Source organism: Mesoplodon densirostris, chromosome 3, assembly GCF_025265405.1.
Source record: "Mesoplodon densirostris isolate mMesDen1 chromosome 3, mMesDen1 primary haplotype, whole genome shotgun sequence".
Classification (NCBI taxonomy): Eukaryota; Metazoa; Chordata; class Mammalia; order Artiodactyla; family Ziphiidae; genus Mesoplodon; species Mesoplodon densirostris.
In genome coordinates, this window is record NC_082663.1 from 149296107 (window position 1) to 149308766 (window position 12660).

General features: G+C 61.0%; 1 protein-coding gene across 5 annotated transcripts in view; it reads right to left on the reverse strand.

Annotated features, from left to right (window-relative positions):
• KDM4B (lysine demethylase 4B) overlaps nucleotides 1-12660 on the reverse strand; it is a 140156-nt gene that overhangs the window by 46961 nt on the left and 80535 nt on the right. For 4 of the 5 annotated variants that reach the window (XM_060094405.1, XM_060094404.1, XM_060094403.1 and 1 more), the window contains exons 8-9: nucleotides 12108-12211; nucleotides 7567-7704 (exon numbers count right to left, since the gene is read on the reverse strand). In XM_060094405.1, coding sequence (XP_059950388.1) covers nucleotides 7567-7704; nucleotides 12108-12211 — 242 coding nt within the window. Of the gene's footprint in view, nucleotides 1-7566; nucleotides 7705-11516; nucleotides 11870-12107; nucleotides 12212-12660 lie in introns of those variants that run through there. The other variant, XM_060094407.1, reaches the window with a different exon arrangement.

Consider the following 12660-nt stretch of genomic DNA (forward strand, 5'->3'; position numbering starts at 1 on the left):
TTCTGTGGGTGGGGGGGTGGGTGACAGTGAAAAAGAAGGCGGAAGAACGGCCTGCGACCCGCCCTCTAGACCAGGCTCTCATCCAGGACCTGCCCCAGGGGGCACCAGGCCACGACTGGGGAAGCGAAGGGGCTCCTGGCATTGGGAGGGGGTGGGCCCGGGGATGCCAATGCTCAGGCCGCACGAGGCTGCTGTGCCGTGGGGAGACCTTGCCTGAGACCCATCCCTCCAGATCCGGTGGCACCTGTTCTAGATGGTCCGAGTTTAAGCCAGCACAAAATCGGGCCGGAAGGCAGAGCGATGGCACCGTGCTCTCCGCTCCGAGCCTCCCCGCTATGCGACTGTGTGCACCTGGGCTTGAAGCCGCTGCCAGGGACACAGTGACAGGAAGCTCTGGGGGAGGCTCCAGGGGAAGCACGTTTTATACGGCAATTGACTGCAAACCCCGCGCACCGGCCACCACCAGCGCCATAAATCAGGGAGCCAGTGAGGCGCAGCAGTGCGCAGGCTGGCACCGCGGAGGCAGGTGGGCCCAAGGAGCGTCCGGGCTGCAGCTCTGTTCCTGCCCTCCTCTGCCCGGCCCCCACCGTCACCCCACCTTCTGTCACCTCCCCCCGGGCTCCAAGTTAATCGCCCAGAGCAGGCGGCAGCATTACTGAACAGAAGGCACGCGTTCTGGAGCAGCGGAAACAGTTTGGTTCACATTTCACAGCAGTGAAGTTCAAGGTGGCCCAGGCTGAGCGGGGGGGGCGAGTTTCAGGAAAGGCCCCCCGCCCTGGATGCGGGAGTTGGGGGACGTGGGGGCTGCCCCTGGAAGCGGTGCATCTGGGGACGGGCCTCCCCGCCTTCCACGTTCAGCAGAAGCCATGGGGGCACAGACTTTCCCGGAGGCTGAGGGCTGGCAGGCGGTGGCCCAGACAGCTGGCAGAAAACCAGCTAAGTGCGCCGGGCTTCCGGCCATTCAAGCCGGCTTCTAAATCTCTCTTGCTCCGTTTAATCCGAAGTCTTCTCCTGTACCCTGTGGGGTGGCCAGGAGACCAGTGCGCCCTCGGTGGAGGAAAGAGGCCCTTGTCAGGCCTCACCCGGTGCCACCCAACCGGGGGAGCTGGGAGGGACTCGTGAGCTAATCCAACATGGCATGCGGTCTTACAGGACTCATTTGAGCTCAGACCTAAAGAGGCTGATGTGTGCACACTTTATTTTCTCCAGTGAAGCTGGAGCATCCCTCTGATCTCTCTGGCTAGTAATCCCACTACAAAGCCTGCCCGGCTGAGCACGTGCCCGGGGAATTCTGTTCTTGGAAACGGAGGCACAGGCCTCTGGAGGTGGCCCCTGCAGCCACAGCCGAGCCCCGGACACCCGCCTGGGGGAGGCCGCAAGCCTGCGAGACACGTGCGGATAGAGAGAGCATCTCCCAGAACCCCTGGCGGATTCATTTGACCTCTCTCTGGTCCTTGCAAGGTCACGAGGCCCAGAGTCAGAGCTTGATGCAGGCAAGAGCCACCAGTAAAGCTGGAGAGAGACAGAGCGGGGTGGGGGAGCCCAGGGAGCGGGGATAGAGGGAAGGGACCGCTCAAAACAAAAGCAGCAGCATGTGACCAGAGGCAGGCGTGAGGATGCACATGGCCGGTCGGGGACTTGCCCACTGCCGGCTCTGATCTCAGGCCCTGTAGAGTCCTTGTTTTTAAGGTATCCCCAATTCCACCCCACAGACCTAATATTGACCAACATTTGGGCAAATCCCCCACCACACACACACACAATGGGATTATACATTCATGATCGAAAACCTAGCTTTTCCACCCAAAATGCCGTGCCCATCTTTCCACACCAATAAATAGTGAAACCATTTTTGTGGCTGCGTAATATTACACGGTTCACTCAGACCCCCAGCCATGGGTATAAATTTTCCACTGTGAAAATCAACGATGCGACGACTGTCCCCGTATGAGGAAGGCCTGAGGACCAGCAGAGAGAGACGCACGTGTCCCACTGACGGCAGACACCCTCCGGGAGCTGCCCCCACGGGTCCCCCCAGTGGCCCACAAAGGGGCCTCCCGGTTCCAAAACCCCTTTCCCAATGCTGTCTCCTGCTTCACAGGCTCCCTAGTGTTTGTGGACCAAGGAAGGGAGGTCTGCTTGGTGAGCATGGCATCCCCCGTGCACCCCGTGGACCCACCCACACCCTGTGCGCTGATAATCTGGTAATCCAGGCGGTAGGATTTTTTTAACAGCTTCACTGAGCTATAATTCGCATGCCCTACACTCCACCTCCACTCACAGAGCTGTGCATCCATTGCCACAATCCATTTTCGAACCTTTTCATCACCCCAAAAAGAAACCCTGTACCACTTAGCAGTCCTCCCCAGTGCCTGGCAACCACTAACCCACTGTCTCTGTGGATCCGCCGGTTGTGGACAATTCCCGTCGATGGAATCACACACTACGTGGCCTTTTGTGTCTGCTTCTCTCACTGAGCATCATGTGTTTGAGGTCCATCCACGGGGCAGCACCGTTCCGGACCAAGGGGGTGGGAATGGAAGGCCAAGTCGTGTGTGTTCTTCTTCCCACATCTCCGAAACTGGAGGATGAAGCCAGCAGGGAGTCCCCGCCCCCTCCTAGAGTCTGTAAAAGCCTCCATCTGCCATCCTGTCCCTATAGCTACCGCCTCCTCCTCTGAGGCCCAGAGCAGCTCTGCAGCCTCGCCCCTCGCCCTCCCCCCACAGACTCGGGCGGTCTCTGCCTGCCCCGGCCCCATGGGCTTGGGTTCTAATTCCTTCCACCGACCTCCACTCCGCATGGAGGCCCAGCCCCGGCTCCACTACCAGCTCCGCCATGTGTCCAGAAGCCCAGGAAGCAAGGGGCTCATCCACGTGCCATGGGGCTAGGGCCATGCGGTCCAGAACCCTTGGCGGGAGTCCAGGAGGAAGAAACGGGCAGCCCGGCCATCAGGGTGCGCTTTCCCAGGAGCTGCTGGGCGCTGGTTTGGGTGTGAGTGTGGATGCCGCCCAGCCCCGAGGATGCTCAGGGTCCACTCGGGACACGGCGCCCCTCCTACCCACGGGGGCAGGGGCCCGGCTCCCTTAAACCCCGAATGACCCCAGGATCGGGGGCCTCTCTGCCCACGGGCTTGGTAGAGAACTTCAGATTCCTCGAGGGCAGTGACCTCTCCAACATCTAGTTCCTGAAAGAGGACCAGTTCCTATAGAGCAGATACATCGACGCCCTGCAGAGTCCTGGTTCCCACAGCCCTGCTGTCGGCCCAGCCCCCCAACCCCTGCCCCGGAGAAGAGAGGCACATGGAGGTAACGTACCCACAGCCCCAGAGGTCCATCCCTCGCTCCCTGTTAAGCGCGGTTTCGCGGCTCTGGCAATAGCTAGCATCTGTCGTGCTTAAGGGACTCCAAACCCCGAGGCTGTGGACCACAGCCACGAAAACTGCCTTTCAGTAGGAAAAGGTGGCGGGCAGATGCGAGGTCTCGCACACATGCCCGAGGGAGAGGAACTAAACTGAGCTGACGAAGCCTCACTACCGGAGTCCAAAAAGTACAGCCGTACTAACCAACCACCCTTTGCGCCGAAGAGAGAAAGGTCAGCCAGGGCCCTCAGCTGGGGCTGATCCTGTCCCCAGGAGACACATGGCAATGCCCGGGGATGTCTGTGGCTGTCACACTGGGCATTGAGGGGGTGGGGCCAGGGAGGCTGCTCCACACCCCACAGCGCCCAGGACGGCCCCCCAGAGGGTGACCTGGTCCCAAGTGTCACAGCGCCACAGGGGGTGGGAGTGAGGGTGGGGAGGGGGCCCTGGATTGGGCTGGGCCAGAGCCCAAGGGGCCAGGGCCATTTGCACCCAGAGCTCTGCTGGATCCTTATCCATTTCACCCCCTTTGTAGGCGGGGATAGTCGCTGGCCAAGAGGAAGGCAGGGCCGCTCCCCCTGGCGCCGAGGCAGGGACACGGCGGGCGCCCCCCACTGCAGGTTGCGTCAGGCAGGGAGCAGGTGGCCACGAGGCTTTCCTCCCGTGCACAGAGGACTGATGAGGGTTAGTGTCAGCGACGGGGAAGGAAGACCATCCCGGAGAAGAAACTCTCCCTCAACTTGACAGTGAACACAGAGCGCAGACTGCAAGTGGGACGAGCGTGCTGTGCTCAGCGGAGAGGGCGGGAGAGGGCAGTCTTCTGCAGCCTCTGTCGGGTAGACGGGGACCAGAGGTGCTCCCTCCAAGGGGCTCCGGCAAGAGGCCACAAGCCTATTTTCTCCAGAGTTTTAGAGCCAGGAGGATGCTGGGCGACCCTGTGGCCTGCAGGGCAGACCTGGGCCCGAGGGCTGGGCACCCTGCCCGCAGTGGGGAAGTTGGGTGGGCTCTGCAGGGGGCCGGCAGTGGCACATCGGCATTTGGCCTGGCCTGCCGGGCACCAAAGCCACCAGCGCCCTCACTGGACCCTCCGGAACCTCCAGAGACAGTGGCTGGGAGCCAACCTGCTGGGGGGAACAGCCCCTCAGATGCCGGAGACTCTGTGGGTTACAAAGAAAAGAGCAAAGGAGGTGACCTTCAGCCCTGACGAGCTGGAGCCAGAGCGCCCGCACCCTCGATTCTCTAGACCAGGGACTGCAAACTTCCTAGTAAGGACCAAACGGCAAATATTTTCCACTTTGCAGGCCAGACGGTCCTGTTACAACTACTCAATTCCACCGCTGTAGGCAAGGAGCCCTGCAGGGCACGTCAACGAATGGGCGCATCTGTGCCAATAAAACTACTTATCAACGTGAAATGTGAGTTTCATCTAGTTTTCAATTGTCACACACTCTTCCTTTGATTTTTTTCTCCCCTAGCTCTTTAAAAATCTAAAAATCATTCTGTTTGCAGACCATACAAAAATAGCCGACCTGCCAGGTTTGGCCCGTGGGCCCCTGCTTGCCGACCCTGCTCTAGAAGAAAGAACAGGAACACCTGAAATTCACACAGGCTGGCGAGCGTGAGAGCTTAGCCTTTAATGCGTCAGCAGAGGGAGAGTGACAGAAACGGACGCTGCGGGGAGTGAGGGGCTCGCTGGGTGCCAGAAGAGGTAACGAACCAACAAGTACAGAAGTCTCTAGAATCTGGGAAGTGGACGTTCTCCCCTTTGGCTGCATTCTGAGGAATGTGCTGGAAGGGGATGCAGACGGGACGGGGGCATTCAGGCTGCAGGGAGAGGCCCCTGCTCAGCGGGAAGGGGCCCTGGGTCCCCCCGTGCCCCACCCCACCCCCCTCCCTTAAGTCCACAGGCCCAGCACCCCGAGACCCGAACAGTCCCCTGCCGCCAATGCCCTCAGCTTGTCACTTGCGAGGCCAGGCGCCCAGGCGGCCTCTCCAGCCCGGACTCGTTACGGGGGCAACGGAGCTTGGAGGTCAGGACCTGATGTCCCGTTCCACCACCGAAAGGCCTGGAGGCTGACATCAGGTGGCAACCGACGGGTGCCCCTTCGCCAGTGGCCACTCCTGGCAGAAGCCGCCGGGCACCCCAGAACCCGGGCGGGCTCAGAGCAACGCTCATCACTTGTTCAGTAATTTCACGCTCCGCCGCCTGGCGATGTGAGCGTGGAGCCCCATCTAAGGCTGCACTTCCCAAGTGCCACTTGTTTGTGAACACATGGCTGAACCCAAAATTGCTTTTAATATCCGGGAAACCCCCGCCGGCCCCGCAGCAGGGTCGGCTCCAGCAGCACCTCTGGGACCAGCCCTGGGCCAGGCTGATAACTCAATCGCAGCTGCGGCTGGGTGGTCCCCGCGCACACAGAACTCCCTGCAAATATACCCCAGGAGGTGTAATTACCCCTGTGGATCTAAATGGACAATCCTGACGCCCCCGTCCCTCCTCTTGCAGCGAAGCCAGAGGCTCTGCCAAAGACAATCCCCCCACAGTTTCCTGAATTAAGTATAAAAAACCCAGCACTTTAAATCCCGGGGCGCCTCTCCAGTCTTCCTGGCTACAAAGCCCATTTCCTTTTCTCAACTGCACTGACACAGCGAAGTTAGAGAAACAGATCATTAGAAAGACAGAGACGAGCCAGCCCGTCTAGACCGCGCTGCCCAGCGGAGATGTGACGCAAAGCCACCTGTGAAGCTTAATTTTCTTCATCTTAATTTTTCACCCCATTCAAACGTGGAAAGAAGCAGGTGACATTTGCTTTAAGGATGGATCTTGTTTAACCCCACCTGTTCAAAAGCATCAGTCTGTAACCCCCCTGAACACCCCTGGTGTAGGGTTTCCTGCTCTTTGCCACGTGCCCTGCCGTGGACTCGCGGTGTTGCACGCCACCGGCTCCCCTCCACTCCATCGGGCCACGGCTCCAGGCTGTGACACCCGATCGTCACGGCCTAGACCCTCTTTTGCAAGGGTCCAAGGTCTGGGAAACGCTGAACGAATCAGGATCCAGGCTCCAAGTCCTCCGGGTCCACACTGCCCCCACTTCCGGGCCTGGGAGAAACCCACCATCTGTCCCAACCCTGGGTCCTGACTCATGACGGCTGAGAAATTCCGCGTTGGAACCCCAGGGCTCTGGCTTGGGAGGCTGTTAAGAAGCCCAGCAGCAGAGGCCTCTCCTGTCCCATGACCCAAGTACCAGAGTGCATGCTTGTGAACAGCCGGGCCCCCTTTTGCAGTGGAGAGAAGGTTAAAGGGACTGAAACCTGAGAGCTGGGGCCGCTTGGTCTGAGCCTAGCTCAGAGCTGGGCAGAGCTCGCCGGCTTCCTCCGCGGCACCCGTGGTACCAGTCCTGGGTAGAAGGCCCCTGGTCCCGGCAGCCAAGGAAGGGCTGGGCCTGCTGCCTGCCCGACAGCCCTCCTAGCAGCTTCTCCCTCCCAGGGCCCTGCCCAGTGCTCAGCCGCTCCCTGGACTCGCCACTACGGGGCCTCATGCCCCCAAAGCTGCCCATCAAAACCACAGACAGGTGAGTGCAGGAGAAAAGGAACCTGAGAACAAGCGCTTGGCTCAGATGTCAAATCTGTTGACCAATAATCGGCCCTCTGGGACCAGAACGGCAAATTACTGAGGAAAATCAAAGGAGTGTTCCGGCCTTTTAGTGACCTCTGAATGTGGATGGCGAGGCAGCAAGAAGCCCTCAGGCTCGAGCGCAGGGTCTGCTCTACCAGGGTTCTGCACCCTCTCTCTCTCTCTCTCTCTCTCCCGCTATCTTTCTTGCACCCCACAGCAGAAAAGCCCAGATGGGGAAGCTGGAGGGGGGCAAAGGCGCTGGGGCCCAAGGAGACCCCACGCCCGGCCAGGTGGCCTCCAAGGGGTCAACTAACAAGGAACAAATCTTCCCTGATCCGCAGACGATGGGGAACACACCTGGGGTCTGCCAGGAGGAGGGGAGACCCGACCCCAGGCCTGCCCAGACCCCCTTCCCCTGTCTCCAGGTGAGGAACATTCTGGGGACAAGTTTGCTGAGGATCCAGAAACAGACCCTGATGGAGAATCCGAGCCTCCGGTCGAATATAAACGGCTGCCGCCCAGGCCCTGGGCTGGGTGAGCACGTGGGGGCCAGCCCCGTTTAGACCCTTCCCCAGGGTCTGCGGGCACTCACCTGAGTGGCCACCTTGCCGTAATCAATCCACCGCAGGGTGGCAAAGTTGGTAGATTCCGCACAGTTGAATCCGTGGTTGAATCCGGCGTGGTAGCCGTAGGGGAACGTGATCATGAACTCCCCAGCTTCCTGCGTGATCTGAGGGGCAAGAGGCCAACAGGTGAGGGGCGAGGCCTGACCAGAAGCAACGCCCAACACAGGGCATCATGGGCTGATGGCAAAGCCACAAGAAGCCACCGAGGAGCACAGCAGGGGGACGTGGGCTTGAGGATGTCCCAACGAGTGCCAGGGAGCCTAACTTTAGGAGCCAAAGGAGTCGGCCAAGTGACAGGCTGTGGCCTGGTTCTCACATGGCTTGGAAAGTAGGTGAGGCGAGTGGCCAGGGCGGCAGCTGGGCTCCCAGCCCCGCCGCTCACTGAGACCCCGCCAGGCCCCGAGGGGACAGACAGTCTGCACTCTCCAGACAGGCGAGCAGCAACGCTAGGATTCTAGGTACTTCTCGTTTGGCGGCGGGGGGCGGGTCCTCCTGCTTTGGGGGTAGGTGGCCTGTTGAGCCTCCATCCACTGTGAGATGTTCCCACACGGCTCCAGGGCTGGCGAGGAGGGCCGGTCGGCATTGGCGGAGCTCGGAGCCCTTGGAGCCTTTGGAGCCCGTGGAGCCCAGGGTGGGTTCGAGTCAGCAGCACAGCGCCCGGCCCTCGTGTGAGGAAGGAGCAGGCCCACCTCCAAAACGTCCCCAGAAGCTGGCCTAAGCGGCCCCGCCACCGCGAGCAGGGAATCTGTCCACTACATCCCAAGACATGGGTCCCTCCAAGTGAGGGCGAAGAGACCAAAGCGACACGTCAGTGGGCCGGGAGGACTCGTGTCAAGGTCAAGACACTGCAGGACGAGCGCGTGTTTCCAGGCCTATTCAAAATGGTCTGGACGGCCAGACTCTGGTCCGGCCTCTGCGACAGAGACCCCAAACCAAGAAGTTGGGCATGAGGGACCAGGGTGGGGGACCCACAGTGACGCCAGACAGAGGCTTCCAGAGGTGCCAGCCCGAGGCCTGGAGAAGGAGGCTGCAGCCTCCTCCCCGGGCCCCTCCCCACTCTGCACTGACTACCCCCGGCCACCAGCAAGCGCTCCAACAGACCAGTGTTCCGGAAGACGGATGACAAATAGCAGCGGCCACCATCCCTACTCGCCGTGTCCCGGGATGTGAGGCGGGGCTGTTGGACTAGAGGCTGTGACACAGGAGTGACCCTCTGGGGTCAGGAGGGCCAGTCTTCTCCTAGGCTGAGCACGTGGTGCACATCAGGCTGTCTGGAGTTCTGAGGACGGGGCCCCAAACGCACCCGCCCCCCCGCCCCCTGACAACGTTTCTCTCTAGGGTTTCACAGACACGGACCGCACCGCCCATGCTCTGCGTCTGGCCTCTTCCGCTCGGCACATCCTCGGGGTTTATCCGTCCCGCTGGGCACACCGGTCGTCTGCTCCTTTTCGTTCCTAAAGGGGTCTCCTGCTATGAGGATGTGTTGCTACGTGCTCATCTAGCCTCCTGTTCACAGGCCTGTGGCTGTTCCTGGTCTGAGGCTCTGTGAGCAGAGCTGGGGGCACCTGTGGATTCATCTTCTCCCGGCGGTTGCTTGCATTTCTCCGGAGTAAACAGACTCCGGAAGGGGCACCGTGGGGCCCCAAGAAACTGCCCAGCGGCTCTTCGCAGTGGCCGCCCGTTTGCACCCACGTGGTGGGAAGGGCGAGTTCCCCCTGCCCCCTCGGCGGCATATGGGGTATGGGGTATTCGCACACAGCGGCCCTGCGGGGTGGGCGTGATGCTCCGGCTCCCTCCCTGAGGTCTGTGGATGCCGCCCACCGCGTCCTGCCGGCGCCTGCGCACGCCTCCTTCTGCAAAGTGTGTCTGCTCAAGCCTTCTGCCCCACTTAGAGGCTCTTCGGCACTCTGTCACTGATTTGTAGTTTTCGGGGCCTGCTAATAACCCCAGAGAGAGGAGCAGAAATCGCTGGATTCATCTAAGTAACCAACGAGGAGTCAAACCCTGGCAGGGGAGGGTGGGTGGCGGGAGGTGGCGACCGGGGGGTGGGGGGGGATGGAGGTGGGGAGACTTCCAGAAGCCAACCACAGAGTCAGAAATCAATCAAAACTGACGTAGCCTGGAGAAAAGCCAGTCCTTAAGAACACGGAGATATTTTTCTTTTCAAATAATGAATTGTACCCATCAAGGGAAGTCAGTGTGCATTAAGTTATATTTTTAAATTCCTGTCCAAGTGACAGCCAGCCGCGTGCGGGGATAAAGTGACGGCAGCAGACGGGGGAGGAGGGGACATGTAGTGTCCCCAGGGCCCAGCGGCCAGCATCCTCGTTCTCAGGAAGGGTCCCCTGGGCCAGCTTCTGCTGCAGGACTCGGAGCCTCGTCAAATGAGATAAATAAAATTCGGGTTTGGGGATGTGCTTTTAAATGCAATTACTGATGTTCTTATCCTACTTGAGCTGATTCTGTAAAGCGCTATCTCGCTTTCCAGAACGGCTTCGTGCGTGCACTGGCCTGCGTGAGCCTCAGGGACGCAGCTGGAGCCCCCGTGGGGAGAGGCACACTGAGGGCCTGGTCCCCCGCCCGATCCCGCCCATACATCAAGGCCCAGAACAGAAGATGTGCTCACTTAGAGCAACAAGAAGATTACGTCCCTGTCAGAAAAATCTACATCCTGGTGGCTCCATTTCAAACCCACGGTGTCTGTCCTCCGTGTCACCACCGTCAACGTTATCCCGACAATAAATTAGAGGGCGCTTGGGATGACGGATAGGCCGTGACGCAAAGCAGTCAGTAGTGGAGGCAGCGCCAGCCCCAGACGCCAGTCACCGAGGAAGCCCGGCAGTCGGCTGCCTGTGCGAGCTCTCCAAGAATAAATGAGGAAGTCCGTGGCAGATCACAGAAAGACACACTTTTAATTATTAAAAAGCTCTGCTATCGATCTGCTTTTTCTTCTAGAAGTAAATACCATTACAAAGATTTATAAGCGGAGTGCGGGGCGTCACTCTGAAGGCCGCCAGGAATTCAGACGAGGGGCTCCATGTGGAGCCTGATGCCACAGGGCCTGGAGCCTGGTCCTGAGGCCGGTGGCCCACGGAGGGCTCCCTGCTGCTAGACAAGGGCCTTGGGACGAAGCTCTGCCTGGACCCCGTGGGCAGCCGCTGTGGCTGCGGAGCCCGGCCTCTCTCCAGTCACCAGCAGCCCCTCCGGGCCAGGAGGCTGCCGCCGCCGCCTTTGGGTCACGCTCGGGCATTTCGTATACAGGCTGCAGGGCCACACAGGCACTGACCCAGGAGAACAAGGGTGCCCGCCAGCTGACTCCCGCGACCAGCATCCCTCTCCAGGGAGCACGACTCTGGAGAAGGTCCGCGGCAAAGGGACAGGAGAGCAAGCACCTCTCACTCCCGTGAGCAACGCCGCGACCTGTCTGCGAGGTTCCCGGCAAAGAATGACGTTCCAACCAGAAGACAGGGGCGGGGGCGGTGGGTGGGAAGAGGGAAGCATGGAAAGCTGCGTTTCTCAGAGCGAAATATCCCGCTACCTAATAAGCATGAGCAGCAGCTGCGGCCCCGACAGAAAGGCGGATCCCCGATCTGTGTGCTGATGCTGCAGGCGGTTTGACTGAAACGTCAGAACCATTTCTGACCTGCTGACGCCCTTGGCCAGAGAGAGGCATGAAGGTCCGCCCCCAGAACTCGCTCCTGCGCCTGACGAAGCACTCTTCGGGGAAACCTGCAGAAGCCGGGTTCCCGGACAGTCCCCTCTGCCCCCTGCCCTCGACGCCACGGCCCACACGCCTGTCCGGTAAGTTCCGGGCACAGGCCTCTCGCCTGGACCCACGCAGGGACCGGGGCGCAGACTCTCCCGTCCAGGAGGGCTGTCTGCGGGGAAGGACTGGCCTGGAGTGACGACAGCTGGGCCCACTCCCGGGGCAGAGGCGGCCTGGCCCCGGTGCTCAGCCCCCACCCGCCTGCCCTCCGCAGGCAGTGGGGTCCCTGCCAACCCGGCTCCTAGCGCGGCCTCACCCCTCACAGCCCTACGCGGACCAGTGGAGCAGCCTCTGGAGCAGGAAACTGCATGAGTTCACAGCCTTCACACTGCGAGGGAGCCAGGCGTCTCATTTCTAAACAGGTATTTGCTCACTCAAAGGCATCTGCCTGGCCACGGGTGGGCGGGAAGGGACTCCCATGGGGAGCGCCGGCTCCTCAGCGCTTCCTGCCAGGTCAGCAGGAGCTGCCCCGACCGTCCACTCCGCAGCCCAGCCTGCAGGACCTGCCGACATTTGGGTTTGGGCGGGAAGGAAAGTCAAGGCCCCTCCTGGCTGCCCCTCTTCCATCCTCACTCCCCACCCTGGAAGAGCTGGAGGCTGATGGCACTGCCCTGGCTTGCCATCGTCCTAGAACCTTCTCCAGGGTTAAGACGCCAGTTTCCTGGGGCACTCGTGGTCACCAGGGCACAGGCCCCGGAAGCCCCTCCACGAGCAGGTGGTCTGTGCCCAGCCCCTACGTACCCGGCTGAACGGGATCCCATACTTCTTGAGGATGATGGGCGAGATGAGGGTCATCTTGTGCCGAAGGAAAGCGTCGCAGCCCTGGGAGCTCCCGGGGAAGAAGCCTAGAGCAGAGAAGACCAGCATCAGCCTGGCAGGACAGGGCGGGGCCTGCCCGGCGGGATGGGGCGGCGGGGCAGCCGGGACGCCTCTCTCCGGGCAGCCCTTTCCTCCGAGGCCCCGAGGGAACGAAACACACAGGGGACTGCGGGACGGGGTCCTGGGTGACAAGGCGCGCACCCACAGCACACACCCGCGGTCGAAGACAGGGTGCGGCTGCCTAGAGACCGCCGCCCACCCCAAGCTCCTCCAAGACAAAAGCCGCTACGTTGCTTCCACACGGTCACTCGGCCATGTGAGAGCGCAGCCCGGAGACAGGACAGGGGAGCTGCTGCTCTTGACCAGACACACAGTGACCATGAGGAGTGAGTGGGGTCCCCCGCCGCCCCCCAACACTGACGAGTCTGCAACAAAGAGGGGGGCTGCCTGAGTGGCGCAGGCTCTCCACCCACGT